The 18,985-nt window shown below is 43.6% G+C and overlaps 1 protein-coding gene across 1 annotated transcript; it reads left to right on the top strand.

Annotated features, from left to right (window-relative positions):
• The first annotated feature begins 2,960 nt into the window (after positions 1–2,960).
• On the top strand, positions 2,961–15,979 carry LOC115101124 (mediator of RNA polymerase II transcription subunit 15-like). The gene is given in 19 exon segments (XM_029620349.2): positions 2,961–3,090; positions 3,606–3,693; positions 5,253–5,304; positions 5,419–5,445; positions 5,569–5,733; positions 6,166–6,461; positions 7,502–7,828; positions 8,048–8,152; positions 9,676–9,786; positions 10,381–10,505; positions 10,636–10,715; positions 10,718–10,765; positions 11,049–11,183; positions 11,270–11,333; positions 11,432–11,498; positions 11,676–11,836; positions 12,077–12,243; positions 13,666–13,764; positions 15,479–15,979. Coding segments are annotated over 19 exon segments (2,331 nt in total). The 5' UTR covers positions 2,961–3,013; the 3' UTR covers positions 15,616–15,979.
• The last annotated feature ends 3,006 nt before the right edge of the window (positions 15,980–18,985 follow it).

The following is an 18,985-nucleotide window of genomic DNA, read 5'->3' as shown; positions in this document are numbered from 1 at the left end:
TGGCTAACGCCAGCCAATTCCCACATTCTTGCAAAGGCTCACTGGTGCAACAAATTGGATGAAAACCTACAGGAGTTTTTTTATGTGAATGTATAATATCTGCTGACTCCAAAACACAGGCCTAGGCTACTTCACTGACCAAGAGGGAAATTAAATACCATATAGAAGGATTAACAGAATTTCTGTGACCCTACTGATTTATCTACTATTTTTGTGTTCTGGTTCCCCAAAAAATGCCTTCTAGGTCATTTGTTTCATTGTCACTTGATGAACTTACCAACATGACTACAGAAGGGGTATGTGATGTAGGTAATGGGCAGAGCCTTCTATTGCAATAAAGGTATTTGGTGATTATGAATAAATGGGTCAGAATGACTCAAATTACAACTCCCACAGGAAGCAGCACCAGCTCAGTCAAAAGTAGGGGGGAGGGGGGGACATACAAATGCCTCATCCAAGAATGACAGAAAATTCAGTAAAATCAATAAAAACACACACAAAAAATAACAACTAATATGGCAGTGTTGGAAAGAAGGACAGACAAATCTGTTTCCAGTTACTGAAGTCAAAGTAAGACCGTTTTCTTTGTCCATTTGAAATACACTTCCCCTTTCAAAAGAAAAATCACCCATTAAATATGCTGTGTTATTGATGTAAAAAATGTATGCATTTAGGCTATTTGGGTGATGCAATCTCTTTGTTTGTGCAACTACTAGAATTCAGGACACTTTCAGGTTTCCTCGATTTCAACACCCTCTTGTCTAGTGGGTAATGGAAACTAGTGGTGAGGTCATAAGATCCTGAAATAGATTCTGAATAGACTGAGGTCCCAGGAATTTGATATGGGTAACATCTCTATTAAGCTTGCTAACTTTCATAAACAAGTACTTCTATCTTGGAACATCATTTACAAACACAATTATCCCCTTAATCTGGAATATATTTTGTATTTTTTTTATTTCACCTTTTTATTTAACCAGGTAGGCAAGTTGAGAACAAGTTCTCATTTACAATTGCAACCTGGCCAGTATAAAGCAAAGCAGTTCGACACATACAACAACACAGAGTTACACATGGAGTAAAACAAACATACAGTCAATAATACAGTAGAAAAATAAGTCTATATACAATGTGAGCAAATGAGGTAAAGGCAAAAAAAGGCCATGGTGGCGGAGTAAATACAATATAGCAAGTAAAACACTGGAATGGTAGATTTGCAGTGGAAGAATGTGCAAAGTAGAGAGAGAAATAATGGGGTGCAAAGGAGCAAAATAAATAAATACAGTAGGGGAAGAGGTAGCTGTTTGGGATAAATTATAGATGGGCTATGTACAGGTGCAGTAATCTGTGAGCTGCTCTGACAGCTGGTGCTTAAAGCTAGTGAGGGAGATAAGTTTTTCCAGTTTCAGAGATTTTTGTAGTTCGTTCCAGTCATTGGCAGCAGAGAACTGTAAGGAGAGGCGGCCAAAGGAAGAATTGGTTTTGGGGGTGACCAGAGATATACCTGCTGGAGCGCGTGCTACAAGTGGGTGCTGCTACGGTGACCAGCGAGCTGAGATAAGGGGGGACTTTACCTAGCAGGGTCTTGTAGATGACCTGAAGCCAGTGGGTTTGGCGACGAGTATGAAGCGAGGGCCAGCCAACGAGAGCGTACAGGTTGCAGTGGTGGGTAGTATATGGGGCTTTGGTAACAAAACGGATGGATCTGTGATAGACTGCATCCAATTTATTGAGTAGGGTATTGGAGGCTATTTTGTAAATGACATCGCCGAAGTCGAGGATCGGTAGGATAGTCAGTTTTACAAGGGTATGTTTGGCAGCATGAGGGAAGGATGCTTTGTTGCGAAATAGGAAGCCAATTCTAGATTTAACTTTGGATTGGAGATGTTTGATGTGAGTCTGGAAGGAGAGTTTACACTCTAACCAGACACCTAGGTATTTGTAGTTGTCCACATATTCTAAGTCAGAACTGTCCAATTAAATTAGAAGGAATTTACATGTTAAACTATAAATGTAATAACATGTATATACGGAAACTATGTCAATATGTTGCTATTCCCTCTGCTAAAATGTACTGGAATGCAGCCCTAGGACAAGTAAACTGGAACAAAGTTTTGTTGTTGTCTGGTAAATATTGTATATCTAATAAGATGAAAGAAGTATCATACAAACTCATTCATAGAATCTACCCTGTAAAGATCTTTATCATACACAGATTTAAAATAGCTATTGATAACAAATGTGTATTTTGTGGTTGTGACCCAGAGACTCTTGACCATTTTTGGGGGGACTGTTCTTATGTCAGAAGATTTTGGAGTGAGTTAGAAAATTTTATTTTAAAATAAATGACTATGTTATTAATCTGAGGGACTCTGATATTCTGTTTTGTTTCGATCCAAATGATATGGACCCTGATTTTAACTTTCATTGTTAATTTGTTTATCTTTCATGGAAGATTCTTTATCCATAAAACGAAGTGGGCAGAGAACAAACCCCTCTCCACATTATTTAAGTTATAATTTAAATATTACTTAGAAATTATCAGTAAATGTAAAAACAAAAAAGCAATACTATAATAAAAGTATTTAATAATAAAATAAAAGTATTTAATAAATTGAAAATGAATCTTGATATGTAATTCCCCTGTCTACTCTTGTACATGTACACTGTACATCCTTGCAGTTCAGATTAACAGCCCCATGCAGATGCCTCACTTCATGTTGCCAAACTCAGAATAGAACGTTTTGTAGATCCATGAAATTCAGAGGCCTACTCCTAAAAGTCCACCCCCATTGAAAGTATTCGTTTCCAATCAGAGATTAGTTTATCACATTAAGCACTACTAAAATCTTTCTAATCAGAGATATCTTTGAAAACTACAGCTACATTGTTGCAGATGTAGCAGCTCTTGAATGGATGGAGAATTTAAACCGGAAGTACGTTTATGTTTTCTATTTATGCTTTTTGGTGCTGCATTCATTCAAAGCCTACGTTTGCGGCTTGTCTGAAAACGATGTCGGCAATGGAGGTCCCAGGACCAGAAAGCGATTGGAGAAGCCCTGCATTCCGACAGAAAGTTGTTGCACAAATGTGAGACAATTTAGTTTTATTAAAAATGTGTAAACGTTGCTCACGTTGTGATATTTTATTTACTCCGCTATTATCACGACAGTGGCTAGCACACCAGTTAGCCATCTATGTTAGCTTCGCTACTGAACATGCTTGATATGAGGCCGTAAGCAATGCATTATCTGGGTTGATGCAGTTAGCTGCATGTGTTCTAATTTGACCATAAAAAATGCCTGCAGTTTGAGAAGTTTTGAGACGAACTAATTGGCGTTCAGCTAAAGGTTAGCCAAACTAGCCTTTGCTATTGTTACTTCGCTTCCTATGTAACTAGCTAGCTAATGTTAGCTGGCTAGCTAGCTAGCTAGATGCGAGGTATAGTCATCACAGACCCGGTGACATTTCTTCTTGGCCTCATTTAGAGTAAATTGCAGTTAATCATCCATGAATATAATATCACTGGAATGTGTGTTAGCAAAATACAGCAGGCAAAAATATATAATCTTCCAACATTCGTTTGATCTTAATATCTTTTTCAGTGAAGAGGCGATGAGAAAGGCTGGGACTGCACACACGAAGTCCAGCAATGATATGGAGAATCATGTTTATGTCAAAGCCAAATCTAGAGTGAGTGAACGTTTTTAATTTACACACACCTAGTAACCTCATCATGGATCACCAGACAACACTCGGTCACATTCTATATAATTAACTGGAATTATTGGTGAAGAATGACCATCTCATCTACACTGAACCAAAATATAAACGTAACATGCAACAATTTCAAAGATTTTACTGAGTCACAGTTCATATAAGGAAATCAGTCAATTGAAAGGAATCCATTAGGCCTTAATCTATGGATGTCACATGAATGATATACATCTGTTATTCCCAGAAAAAGTAGGGGCGTGGATCAGAAAACCAGTCAGTATCTGGTGCGACAACCATTTGCCTCATGTAGCGTGACACATCTCCTTTGCATAGAATTGATCAAGCTGTTGATTGTGGCCTGTGGAATGTTGTCCCACTTCTCTTGAATGGCTGTGCGAGGTTGCTGGATATTGGCGGGAACTGAAACACACTGTTGTACATGTTGATCCAGACCACCAGCATGTCTGATGAGTATGCAAGCCATGAAGATCTGGGACATTTTCAGCATCCAGGAATTGTGTGGAGATCCTTGCGACATGGGGCCATGCATTATCATTCTGAAACATGAGGTGGCTGAAACATGAGGTGATGGCGGTGGATGAATGGCATGATCCTGTTACGGTATCTCTGTGCATTCAAATTGCCATTGATAAAATGCAATTTTGTTCGTTGTCCTTCGTTCATGCCTGCCCATACCATAACCTCACCTCCACCATGGGGCACTCTGTTTACAACATTGACATCAGCAAACCGCTCGCCCACACGACGCCATACACGCTAAACTGTCTGCCATCTGCCCGGTACGGTTGAAGAGCACACTTCTCCAGTGTGCCAGTGACCATTGAAGGTGAGCATTGGCCCACTGAAATCGGTTACGACGCCGAACTGCAGTCGGTTCAAGACCCTGGTGAGGACGACAAGCACGCAGATGAGCTTCCCTGAGGACGTTTCTGACAGTTTGGGCCGAAATTCTTCGGGTTGTGCAAGCCCGCTGTTTCATCGGCTGTCCGGGTTGCAAGTCTCAGACGATCCCGCAGGAAAAGAAGCTGGATGTTGAGGTCCTGGGCTGGAGTGGTCTGCAGTTGTAATGTCGGTTGGATGTATAGACAAATTCTCTAAAACAATCTTGGAGGTGGCTAATGGTAGAGAAATTAACGTTACATTCACTGGCAACAGCTCTGGTGGACATCCCTGCAGTCAGCATGCTAATTGCATGCTCCCTCAAAACTTGAGACATCTCTGGCATTGTGTTGTTGAAAAAACTGCACATTTTAGTACTCTTTTATTGGCACCAACACAAGGTGCACCTGTGTAATGATCATGCTTTTTAATCAGCTTTGTGATATGCCATACCTGGCAGGTGGGTGGATTATCTTGGCAAAGGAGAAATGCTCACTAACAGGGATGTAAACAAATGTGTGCACAAATGGAAGATTTCTGTGATCTATTAGTTGATTCATGGAACCAACTCTTTACATGGTGCATTTATATTTTTGTTCAGTATAATAATGGTGTTATTGTTTAATTCTGAACAGGAAGAATACTTGTCCCTGGTAGCAAGGTTGATCATTCACTTCAGAGACATTCGTAAGTACCCCACATACTTTTCCTATCTGCAATGTAGGTCTAACACTTGTTCATATTTTGAGACAACTATTCTGTAAAGTTGAGTTACGTAATGGTATATTTTTTGTTTTGCAGATAAAAAGGCACAAGGAGGAGGTCTGGGTGAGTTGTTGTGATTTTGCTAAATGTGTTTTCCCTTACCGAAAGACATTCAGAAGAATATCTATGTAGCTACTCATGCCGCTACCCATGTGTAAAATGTATATACTGTCTCCCCTCTTCCAGATCCCATGAATGCCCTGACAAATCTCACAGGGGTTCCAGGGGTTCCAGGGGGCATCGCCATGGGGCCTAGGCCACCTGGTGCACCCATGGGTGGCATGGGGACCATGGGGCAGATGCAAATGGGTCAGCATGCAATGGCAGGTGTGGCTGGAAATCCTCAAGCGAGTGAGTGTATTTCTGAAGCTATTTAACGTTCTCACGTTATTCATGTTTATTTGAATGCTGCTGTCTGTTAGCCCACAGAAACAATTGGATCAGTAGCCTACTGGTCATGACATTTTGATTTTCGATCAGGGACCTCCAAACTCATATTCCTGTGTCCTCCATGAGGCTCAGAGCATGTGAGCAGAGATGAGTGGGAGCAGAGCGAGGAGCAGAGCGGGCACAATTTGACTGCAGCTGGGGAAATGGACGTGGAGCGCTCTGTGTGCAGTGAGCTGGATTTCCGACCGCTCAACTCGGCTCACAGGCACTGCTCTACACTCATATTTCTGTTTCCTCAGTAACGCTCAGGTGTAGTGCTTTTCCTCCAGGGCTTTCCCCAAGTTCTCAGCTGGAGGATGTGTGTCTGTTTTGTCCTCATCCTCCCTGTAGTAGGAGGTCCAGGGCAGATGCAGATGCAGCAGATTGCCCAGCAGCAGCAGTCCATTCAGTTCCAGCAGTTCCAGGCACAGCAGCAACAGACAGCCATGCAACAACAGCAACAGACGGCCATGCAGCAGCAGCAGACAGCTATGCAACAACAGACAGCCATACAGCAGCAGCAGTTTCAGGTCCAGCAGCAGCTGAAGCTGCAACAGTTACAGCAGCAACACCATCAGAACCAACAGCTCCAACAGCAGCACCAAAACCAGCAGCAGCAGCAGGCCCAAAACCAGCAACAACAGAACCAGGTATAACAGGGATGCAAACTTGTCCATTTTTGACGATGTTCACCGCTTGGATCTCAAAATAGGTCATCCACGTGAGTTGTGTAGAGCTGTAAAAAACGGACAAAAAGTGTGCAGGCGTAGAGTGTATCACCCATAGTGCTATACAAAAGAGCCTCAAACAGATCTTCTCCCTGTGATCACTACCCTCTCTCTCTCGAAATGAATGACTGAGCACAGAATGTATCCCTACACGGCCTACAAATAGAATATCAGAGTTCAGAGCATGATGTCAGATTTGTCATGTCAGAATGAGTGCTTCATCCAATATCACGTGACAGCTGTGAGCATCCAGCCACATCCCCTAACCAGCCATTAGCCTACTCAGCTGCTTCTCTGTCCATTCTTTCTGTGCATCTCCATCAGTTTTTAAATGTTATTTTGCCGTGATGGCGAGCTGGGGTGTGCAGACGTTATTGGAGCAGCTCGCTGCGCAAGCGAAGTGGATACGCCTCTTTTCATTTCGCCTGTAAGAACAATAAGGGCAGTTGGCTTCGTTGTCACCCAACCTCTTAGTGCCATAGAGGAAAAACGGAGCACATTGACAGTCAGGTTTGCCATAAGTTTCTAGCCCAAACCACTCCTTACCGGAGCTACCTTCTTCCCCTTTCTACCTCTAATTGGTACACATTTTATATAATTTTATAAACCATGCGCGCCTCACATTTTTGGATGGATAACAAGTGATCGAGGGGCAAACCCTGTGGTATCATGATACTACTTGGTATCGTGATACTTGGCCTGGTATCACATCGTTAGTAAAATGTTGGTATTGTGACAATTCTTTTCACCTTTGGGCCCTCACCAGTTTGTGTCCCTGTATAAGCTCCAATCCCCACCATGATGGCATGCCTAGATGTACATCAAAAGCTAACAGAGACATACAGAAGGCAGTTCAATTGGTTGATCTTTTGGTAAATAAATATAAGGATAAAATTAGCATATTTTGGGGCTTCAAATAATCTATATTTAGGTATTTACATGCCTTCCCCATCTCTCTTCAGATGCACCCATCAAGGATCCAGCAACAACAGCAGATAGTTCAGTTACAACTCCAACAGCAGCATGCCCAGGCCCAGGCACAAGCTCAAGCCCAGGCCCAAGCCCAGGCCCAAGCACAAGCCCAGGCGCAGTCCATTCAGCACATGGTCCAGCAGCAGCAGCAGGTTCAGGCCCAGTCTCAGCCCCAGGCAGCCCAGCTACCCCCCCACTCCCAGCAGCAGCAGGGCATGGTGCCCCAGTCTCTCGCTGGACAGATGACCTCCACACAGCACGTGCCCATCAGCTCGCTCAGTCAGCAGCAGCAACAGCTCAAGATCCAAGCATTGCAGGTAAAGCAGAGGTGGTGTTATGGAAAAATATTAACTATGTTTAGTTCACCCTCTGTAGAATAGTGGTAACCTTTGATTGTCCACTCTAAATTCGTAATCTCGAGTCTCTGGGAAAACACCCATTCCAGTATCTTTTTTTTTACACACCCCTCTGCTTGCTTGCTTCCCTATCCGTGTGTGTGTGTTTGTGTATGTGCTGTGTTTTGTTTGTGTGGCCAGGCTAGAGCGATACAGCAGCAGCAAGTCCAGCAGGCCCAGCAGGCAGCGCAGCAAGCCCAACAGGCGGCAGCCCAGGCCCAGCTAGCTGCAGCAGTACCTGGACAGGTAAGAGCACAGCACTGCAAGCTGGTGTGTAGTGGGACTCATTGACTGACTGGGGACTGCCACTTGTCACTGAGCTTGGCCTGGAGTGAGTGCACGCTTTCAGATTCACCCCCTTTGAAATTTCAGCAGTTGATTTTAATTTTGGGTCGCAAGCTCTTCTGTTGGTGTTAAATGACTTGAGGAAGACACAGGATATTTCTCTGTGTTGTCCGTTGCCATACTTAATCTACTGCCATAGCCAGGAGGCAGTAATGCTAGATTTATAGCTCAACGTTACCTACAGAGACTTAAGTTAGCATCTATTCTAATAATTGCACTGTTGCTGCTTGATGTCTCAGGCTCAGGGGTTCTTTGGTTTGAACTGAATGATGAGTCTCCTACATAACCCAGGAAATCAATTTAGTTTGTTGTCATTTGAATATGATGCTTTCTGAGAATTCCTTGATAGGCTTGGTACTCCTGTCTCTATCGCTTCCAAGCAAAATAGGGATGGAGCTAGGATTCACTTCCACAAGCCACTTCCCCCATCCCTTTCTTCTCTACCAAACTAGAACTCACCTTGACCTCTTCTCCCCCCTCTACTTCTCCCTATTGAAAATCCCTGGAAGTGTGCTACTGCATTTCTCAGAATGAAACCCACGGGTGGGCTGCTGAGAGAAAATAAAGTTGATCTCCCAGAGGATGTCTCTTTATTGTACCTCACAGCAACGTTAGAATGTCTTGTTCCCCCTCCATGCATGTGTGTTGTTCATGCAGTGAATGCTGCAACTGCATGCCTCTGCCCTGCAAACCAACAACATTCTTCAACTCGGCTGCTACATCTACCAGCGCTACTGTTACTGTAGATGCAAATACATGGCATCATCAACCATTGAAGGGTCCCCATTCTCTCATCCAATTGACCAATAGATACTGTTTGGGAAAACCCTGCCAAACCTCCTACTGGGGGTACCAGTGAGGTTCCACCATTCAAAATGCAATGTCTCTCTACGCAACCGTTGTTTGATGAAACCATTGAAATAGTTTCCAGACTAGAATGTTTAATAAATTAATGTTGAATAATTTAGCAACCAAAAATTGAGATCTATGTTATTTCTAGTCAGTTGGCAATGTTGACCTACTGTACTTAGCTAAGACATTTAAATAACATACACACTGCATGGTTTGGCCTAAAGAGGAGAGGGCGCATGTTCCCACTGGCCACGGCTGGCCTCATCACTGTTGTCATGGCAACTGTTTGTTCCGACTCCGGAGACAGGGTCACATGCTTGGCAACGCTGCCTGGCTGTCTCTCTCTCACCAGGGTTTAAGATATGACTATAACTGTGGCTCTGTCTGTGTGTCAATGAGTGTGCGTCCATGTGTTTGTTGTGTAATGTATTTGACAGATTTTGCTCCTGGGAGTGTGCTTGCATGTGTCCGAGCGTGTTTTTTTTTTGTGCGTGCATGTGCATCATCTCCGCTAATGCATTGCATTTCTTGTTTTGCTTGTGACATGTATGTTGTCCCCTCTGTCCTCCAAGATGATGATGCCCCGCCTTGGGATGCAAATTCCACCCCGGTTGCCCCGCGCTGCCCCGAACCCCGCCATACCTCCAAACTCTGCTGCCATGGGAGGACAGCAAATGCCACAGGTATTTACGCCAGGGTAGAGTGACCAGGTAGTCTTCCTACTCTGACCTGACCCTCATGGTGGCCACCACCTCTCCTAAAACCGTGTCCCTCTGGTGTGCTTCCTTATGCCAACCCTCATCCCTCAGTGCAGCCCTCAAATCTCATCCCCAAACCTCCACTCCTGCTTCTTATACAGACCAGTGGAATTAGATCGGATAGTAAACATCTGTTCTCATGCTCAGTATAGATATGTATGTGGATTCATGGAAAGAGAGCTGTGCCTTCTACAAGCAGGTTCCCATTTGGAATCCATTAAGGGCAGGCCTATAGATGTGATTGGGAATGCTGTTGTTTATTTTGCTCAGTGTAAGGGCGTCTGGCCAGTATTCATCGTGTATGGTAAGTACCAGTAAGACAGTAAGTATTTTCTTCCTATCTTCCTCAGTAGGCACTCAGGCCCTGGTCGGTGTAATGGCTGAAGGATCTTTTCCCCCTGCTATCTAGGATGGATGGTAACGTGATACAGCATCCAACCAGCTAAAGATGTGCTGGGGTCTCCAGTGATTGGTTCGTCTGGTGTGAGCCCCCAATTTTTCTTTTCACTCCCTCCATAGGTTCAGCAGCACCAGATGATGTCATCGCCCTCGCCGGTACAGGTGCAGACCCCCCAGTCCATGCCCCCCCCTCCCCAGCCACAGCCATCCCCACAGCCCCCGTCCTCCCAGCCCAACTCAGTCAGGTGAGCAAAGATGACAAGCCCACTCTCTCCCTTTATGTAGTGATTTTATTGACTTGAATATGGAATTTTTATTTCAGGTCTAGAATAGAATGACTTTCTCTGGTGTCAACTGTATTGCGTTTCTTCACAGCAGTTCTGGTCCCACACCGTCGCCAGGTGGCTTCCAGCCTAGCCCATCCCCCCAGCCCTCGCATAGCCCAGCCACCGCACGCACCCCCAGAACTATAGCGTTCCCTCCCCAGGACCCCTCAACACCCCAGGTACTGTCCCAACTCCTCGTTGGAGCAGAGGTGGGGGCCTTAGCCCCTAAATATCATACCTTATAGTAAGGATTGTTTTCCTTACTATAGTTTACATTCTTAAATCGGCTCTATGTATAGGATTTTGATTTGTCTGGAACCATATCATTTTCTATTTACATTCTATGCCAAATATTGGAAGACCAATCAAGCCTTTTCCCAGTGTCCCCAAGACTATGTAAACACATTGAATGTACCCGAGGATTCTAATTGTTGTCCCACGTGGTTGTCTGGTGACGTGAAGGGAACCCCAGTTCAGTGATGAGTCCATCCGGGGCCAATCAGCAAGAGGACCAGCAGTACATGGAGAAACTCAAACAGCTCTCCAAATACATCGAGCCGCTACGTAGGATGATCAACAAGATAGACAAAAATGAAGGTATGCATTCACGCCATGCTCTTTCTTACTTTTCTTGCCACTCTTGGCTGTTCCCACTCACTAAAGGGAGTTTGCGTTCCCAACAGATAGGAAAAAGGACCTGAGTAAGATGAAGAGCCTGCTGAACATTCTCACTGACCCCAACACAAGGTAAAATAATACAAGTGTGTTGCTTATGTGTGTCAGTGTCCATCCAAGTTTGTCTCAGCAATGGTTATTGAATGATATCTCCTCTCCCGGACTTGCAGGTGTCCTCTCAGAACCTTACAGAAGTGTGAGATAGCCCTGGAGAAACTGAAGAATGATATGGCTGTGGTAAGCATGAGACTGTGTTGATAATCTTTGTGCTGTTTAATTGCTCCTTGGTTTTCAAAATGTCTTTCTGTTGTGAATTCCTAAAGGTTACCCATTGAATGTGAATCGTCAACAATTCAACAAAACGTTTGCTTATTTAGCTCCTTAACAACTGACTTTTTCCTAAACCTGTTCTAGCCGACGCCACCCCCTCCACCTGTGCCCTGCACCAAGCAGCAGTACCTGTGCCAGCCCCTCTTGGATGCCGTCATGGCAAACATCCGCTCGCCTGTCTTCAACCATTCCCTGTACCGTACCTTCGCCCCAGCCATGACAGCCATCCACGGGCCGCCCATCATGTGAGTTTACCCTAACCACTCCTTCATGTCCAGAAACACTACACTTTAGGTCAGGTTAGGAAAGTATTTTTCGACGGGCATTGTGGAGCATCCCTGCTTTAGATCTGTCTACCACTCTGTCGTTGATACAAGACCATCCTCATTTCCTACAGTGCATAGAGAAAGTGTATTAAAGAGTACAGAAGCTGTGGGATCAGGCCGTCATCTGACACCCATGTCTATTCTCTCTTCACTCCACAGGGGCCCCATCATCGCGGCCCGGAAGAGGAAACACGAGGAGGATGACCGTCAGACCATCCCCAACATCCTGCAGGGGGAGGTGGCCCGTCTTAATGCCAAGTTCCTGGTCAACCTGGACCCTTCGTTCTGCAGTAACAACGGCACTGTGCACCTCATCTGTAAACTAGGTGAGTTAAGGGCTGAGGTAGGCAACTAGATTCAGTCGCGGGATGATTTTAGTTGGAGCGGATGTTCTGCTAATTATTTATTTTATTTTATTTAACCTTTATTAAACTAGGCAAGTCAGTTAAGAACAAATTCTTATTTACAATGATGGAAGCAAAAGACCTATAGGGACGGGGCTGCAATTAAAAATTGAAATATAGGACAAAACACACATGACATGAGACAACACTACATAGAGACCTAAGACAACAGTACAGCATGGCAGCAACACATGATGACAACATGGTACAAACATGATTGGAAACAGACAACAGCACAATGGGCAAGAAGGTAGAGACAACAATGCATTACGCAAAGCAGCTACAAGTGTCAGTCCATGATTTGAGTCTTTGAATGAAGAGATTGAGAACTGTCCAGTTTGAGTGTTTGTTGCAACTCGTTCCAGTCACTAGCTGCAGCGAACTGAAAAGAGGAGCGACCCAGGGATGTGTGTGCTTTGGGGACCTTTAACAGAATGTGACTGGCAGAACGGGTGTTGTATGTGGAGTATGAGGGCTGCAGTAGATATCTCAGATAGGGGGGAGTGAGTCCTAAGAGGGTTTTATAAATAAGCATCAACCAGTGGGTCTTGCGATGGGTATACAGAGATGACCAGTTTACAGAGGAGTATAGAGTGCAGTGATGTGTTCTATAAAGAGCATTGGGGGCAAATCTGATGGCCGAATGGTAAAGAACATCTAGCTGCTCGAGAGCACCCTTACTTGTCGATATATAAATTACGTCTCCGTAATCTAGCATGGGTAGGATGGTCATCTGAATCAGGGTTAGTTTAGCAGCTGGGGTGAAAGAGGAGTGATTACGATAGAGGAAACAAGTCTAGATTTAACCTTAGCCTGCAGCTTTGATATGTGCTGAGAGAAGGTCAGTGTACCATCTAGCCATACTCCCAAGTACTGGTTTAAGGTGACTACCTCAAGCTCTAAACCCTCAGGTAGTAATAACACCTGAGGGGGACATTATTCTTACCGAACCACATGACCTTTGTTTAGGAGGTGTTCAGAACAAGGTTAAGGGCAGAGAAAGCTTGTTGGACACTAAGAACTCTTTGTTGTAGAGCATTTAACACCAAATCCGGGGAGGGGCCAGCTGAGTAGAAGACTGTATCATCTGCATATAAATGAATGAGAGCACCTCCTACTGCCTGAGCTATGTTGTTGATGTAAATTGAGAAGGGCTAGTCGCATTAGAAGGGCTGGGAGGTGAGGAAATATTGGATGGGCAAGAAGGCATGGCTGAGTCAATCACTTATGGGCCAACCGCTAGTGTAGTGCATTGAGAGATGAAGACCGGGGGAAATCTCACTGTTCTCTCTCAAATATAAAATAAATTGATGCCTGACGTTATTCCTTGCCTCTCTCTTCCAGATGATAAGAACCTGCCAAGTGTACCTCCTCTCCAGCTCAGCATCCCAGCTGACTACCCAGACCAGAGCCCTCAGTGGGCAGACGACGGGCAAGTGTATGGTAAGACACACTGGCTTCTCTGTACCCATACATTGCATTCGGAAAGTATTCAGACCCCTTAACTTTTTCCACATTTTGTTATGTTGCAGCCTTATTCTAAAATGGTTAAAAACATTTTTTTTTCTCATCAATCTACACACAAAGTGAAAACAGGTTTTTAGATTTTTTTTTAAATGTATTTAAAATAAAACACATTATTTACATAAGTATTCAGACCCTTTTCAATGAGACTCGAAATTGAGCTCAGGGGCATCCTGTTTCCATTGATCATCTTTGAGATGTTTCTACAACTTGATTGGAGTTCACCTGTGGTAAATTCAATTGATTGGACGTGATTTGGAAAGACACAAACGTCTATATAAGGTCCCACAGTTGACAGTGCATGTCAGAGCAAAAACCAAGCCATGAGGTTGAAGGAATTGTCCGTAGAGCTCCTAGACAAGATTGTGTCAAGGCACATCTGAGGAAGGATACCAAACATTTCTGCAACATTGAAGGTCCCCAAGAACACAGTGGCTTCCATCATTCTTAAATGGAAGAAGTTTGGAACCACCAAGACACTTCCTAGAGCTGGCCCTCGGCTAAACTGACCAATCGGGAGAGAAGAGCCTTGATCAGGGAGGTGACCAAGAACCCAGTGGTCAGTCACTCTTGACAGAGCTCCAGAGTTCCTCTGTGGAGATGGGACAACCATCTCTGCAGCACTCCACCAATCAGGCTTTTATGCTTACTGGCTAGACGGAAGCCAGTCCACAGTAAAAGGCACATGACAGCCCACTTTGAGTTTGCCAAAAGGCACCTAAAGGACTCCGACCATATGAAACAAGATTCTCTGGTCTGATGAGACCAAGATTGAACTATTTGGCCTGAATGCCAGGTGTCACGTCTGGAAGAAACCTGGCACCATCCCTGCGGTGAAGCATGGGGGTGGATTTTTTTCAGCGGCAAAGACTAGGAGACTAGTCAGGATTGAGGGAAAGATGAACGGAGCAAAGTACAGAGATCCTTGATGAAAACCTGCTCCAGAGCGATTAAATCCTCAGACTGGGGTGAAGGTTCACCTTCCAACAGGACAACGACCCGAGCACACAACCAAGAAAACGCAGGAGTGGCTTCGGAACAAGTCTCTGAATGTCCTTGAGTGGCCCAGCCAGAACCCGTTCTAACATCTCTGGGGAAGAGACCTGAAAATAGCTGTGTAGCGACGCTCCCCATCCAACCTGACAGAGCATGAGAGGATCTGCAGAGAATGGGAGAAACTCCCCAAATACAGGTGTGCCAAGCTTGTAGCATCAGACTCAAGGCTGAAATCGCTGCCAAGGGTGTTTAAACAAACTACTGAGTAAAAGGTCTGAATACTTATGTAAATGTGATATTTCAGTTTATTTATAGACATTTTCAAAAATGTCCAAACCTGTTTTTGCTTTATCATTATGGGGTATTGTGTGTAGATTGAGGGGGGAAACAATTTAATCCGTTTTTAGAAAAATGCTGTAATGTAACTAAATGTGGAAGAAGTCGAGGGGTCTGAATACTTTCCGAATGCACTGTATTAGTCAAATTGACTCTGTAACTTTGGGTGTAATGGAGAAAGTAGCTCAACATTACCATGACAGTTTAAAATGTTACATATTTATTTATTTTTAGCTCGTCTCAGGTTTCAATGCATTTTCGAGTTGATTTATGCTTTACTTTGTCTTCCTCTACTCTCCAGGTGCTAACCCCTTCCTACAAAACGTTCACAGAAATATGACCTCCAAGCTCCTACAGCTCCCAGACAAGCACTCAGTGACTGCACTTCTCAATACTTGGGCCCAGAGTGTCAGACAAGCCTGTCTTTCAGCAGCATAGACAAGAAGCTCACCTCACCTGTCCAGCATAACTTATCACTAAGACAGTGCAAACTGGAAGGAGTGGGCTACCACATCTTGGAGCACCAGCTCTCCCCTATCACTAGGGTGTGCTGCTGATGGTTCTATACAAACTGTATTATGAGAAGGTCCATTTGGGATGAGTTATGTAAAGAATTTTGAGTTGAGAAAATGTATAACCAATAACTGAACACGTTGCGGTGTAAAGCTTTGAAGTGTGTGTGTGTGTGTATATATATATATATTCTCCCATTCTCTATATATATAGAGAGAGAATGGTAGTATATATATATATACTCATAAGGGATTTTTGTTTTGTTTTGATGAATAAAAACGTTTCTGTTCATCTGTGTTTTCATGAACCTAGATACAGGTAACTTCCAAAATAAAGGAAACACTTCAGTAAATGAGTGATACAAAGTATATTGAATGCAGGTGCTTCCACAATGGTGTGGTTCCTGAGTTAATTAATCAATTGGCATCCCATCACGTTTAGGGTCATGTATAAAATGCCCAGTAGCTCATTGTTTTGGCTACTGTGGCTAGAAGTGATCTCAGTGTCTTGGAAATAGGTGTCTCAAAGGATTACAGGTGGTTTAAATGGTGTCTGTCACCAGATTTTAACACAGTTGAACACTTATGGGAGATTCTGGAGCAGCACCTGAGATGGTGTTTTCCATCAACAAAACAACAAATTATGAAATGTCTTGTAAGAACGGTGTCGCATCCCTCCAATAGAGTTCCAGACACTTGTAGAATCTATGCCAAGGCGCATTGAAGCTGTTGTGACCGAACACCCTACTTTAAGACACTGATGGTGTTTGTTTTGGCAGTTACCTGTACGTCCATAAGACAAAATACAACTAACTTGACCAACAACGCCACACCAAAATAGGTTTAATAGGGAGAAATATAAATGTATGTACATTGAACTTAAACTTTATAAGTTAGCATTCAGTCAGTGGTAATTTACTGGAAGTCCTTCAATGGCCATGGTAGGAGTCTGTACTTTTGTTAGTGTGGACTGAGCCTGCTGTACTGCTAGTCCCTCAATGCATTGTTTCTCAGCCTGATCCTCTATGGACACATATTTTTAACAATGCTTTTTTATAATAAAAAGTAGTTCATTGCATCCGTGGTGGAGCCCAGTTTCATAATATTACCAGCATTTTTCACCCTGCCAGCTCCTATTAATTCTATTGAACATTGTGGCACCAACTCGCCTTCTGAACGTTCTAAATCCCATTTTGTTGTACTATGTCACAATGGCAGTTTCGCTATAGTTGGCAATGGAGACCTACCTGCTCACGTTGATTATAGTTCAAATGTAAACAAAATGTTACTCTGAGGTTGTCCCATTGTTTACTATAGGGAAATATAGGTATGTCTGTCTATTTTGCCAAATATCTCGCAATGTGTATGTTTAGATTTTTTTAAATTGGACACCATTTTAATCATGAGAATCTCTTTCTAATTAAGTAAGGCTGGGCAGTATATCTCGTCATCAAACGATAGACCAGAAATAGAAGTTGCCATTTTTTCCCCTACTTCCTCGTTATGCAGACATAAGCACACTTGGCACCATTGAGGTGCGGATGTTTACTTTCTACACGAGATGTTATTTTTCAGTTTTGTCCTAAGAACAGATTGTAGTGGTAAAATAAAAAGGGATTTACAAGCTTCACTCCAGTCAAAACAGGCTCTGCGAACGTTCGATTCCATTCATTTGCTATGGACACGCGCTAGTGTTCCAGTTCCAGTTTAGCCAACGAACTAAAGTCGTTTTCAGCCTTGGGTGAATTTTGACCCGTTCTATTGTCCAGCCTACTTCTGTATCTCCCTGCGATTCTGGAGTTCAGGCTATTTGAGGGCTGGGAGGGTCACCCTTGCCTGCTTCCCAAAAAAGGTGCAGGGACATGGAGGAAGCAGTTCAACAATAGGTTCTGACGTGTCACTGTCCTGTAGATGCAACAACTGAATATTAATCTGAAGCAATGCACCAGTGTTGCCAACTCCTCAGTAAGGAAAGTAGCTACAAGTTGCTAAATGACGTCATCGCCTAATTGGCATAATTGGCCATGTGAACGTAATTGTGGTGGACGCTGTAGGAGAGGGGAATAATGTCGTGGGAGACAAAAAGCGAGTAAAAAAACACCCTAAATATGTTTAGAACTACAAATGAACTTTCCTCTATCGATTTGTTTTTTTTTATATGTCACAATTCCTTGGGACTGGCAAAAGTGACCCAAAATAAACAGTTACTTCGTTTTTTTGTTTTAGTTTCCTTAAATTGTTTTGGTTTTTAACCTTATGGTCCACTTAGGAGCCTTACAAGTAGTCACAGTAAAACAAACATTTTTAACCATAATTGTTTTACAGTAGAATCTACATTAACAATCTAAATGGACCAAAAAGAGACAATAGAAAAAACTGGCAATGGCAATGTGAGAAAATTATGGTAACTAGTCTGGCCCTAATTCGGGTTATTTAAAAAAAAATTTTTTACGTAAACCCAGTGCGGGATCAGCCAGCGGCAACGATTCATTTGCAGTCTGGACACAGAGGGGTGAACATCTCCTGCAGCTGGGAGGGACTGCTGTGCGAGGACTGGGCGTGCTTTGGGACAGGGGTGAGTCCCACGGCAGCACCCGCTGCTCGTTGAGAAGAGTAAGAACGATAGGTGCTTTCACGTCTCCAACAACACCAGAAAAAGTCGCTAGATTTGTCGCTAGAGGGGTCTGAATACTCACTAAATATAACGACAAAGTTGCTAAGTTGGCAACACTGGATGCAACGCAGGTATCCATATTGCGGTGAGATGAGACTTAACTTGGTTCGTAGACTGGGACATGAAGTGGTTGTGGAAAGTAAGGCTTGTCAAAGCATATAACATGGGACCAGTGGGGTAGATTTCGGACAGACTGTTGCCAGACAGTCTTAATTTAAGGTTAGTGGTGTGGTTAAGCTTACGTTTAAAAATCACATTTTTAGAAGATACATTGTAGAAATAATCAGTCAAACCCTGCCTGTTGTAATTTGACGACCGTTTAACTTGGCTAGCTAGCAAGTCCCACATTAATAATCGCGCAGAACCCCTTACCACAAACGTTCCCGAGCGCAAGGATTGTTCACCGCCACAATGTGCAAAGTTCAGGAACAATTGAACGAGATAAGGTCAATACACAGATCACCCACGTGCACTTACGATTTATTTTTCCTCTCACCTGTCTTTAGTGGACAAGCACGCCTGCATGCGTTGCCATGACAACCAGAATGTCTCAATCGGTGGCGGAAAATACTATCTGCCATTCGAATGCAACATTGTACAACTACATTTCTGTCGTCTTTGC

Source organism: Oncorhynchus nerka, linkage group LG19 (genome assembly GCF_034236695.1).
Source record: "Oncorhynchus nerka isolate Pitt River linkage group LG19, Oner_Uvic_2.0, whole genome shotgun sequence".
Taxonomy (NCBI): domain Eukaryota; kingdom Metazoa; phylum Chordata; class Actinopteri; order Salmoniformes; family Salmonidae; genus Oncorhynchus; species Oncorhynchus nerka.
Note: the sequence above shows the minus strand (reverse complement) of the source record. Positions and strands in the feature narration are given on the sequence as shown.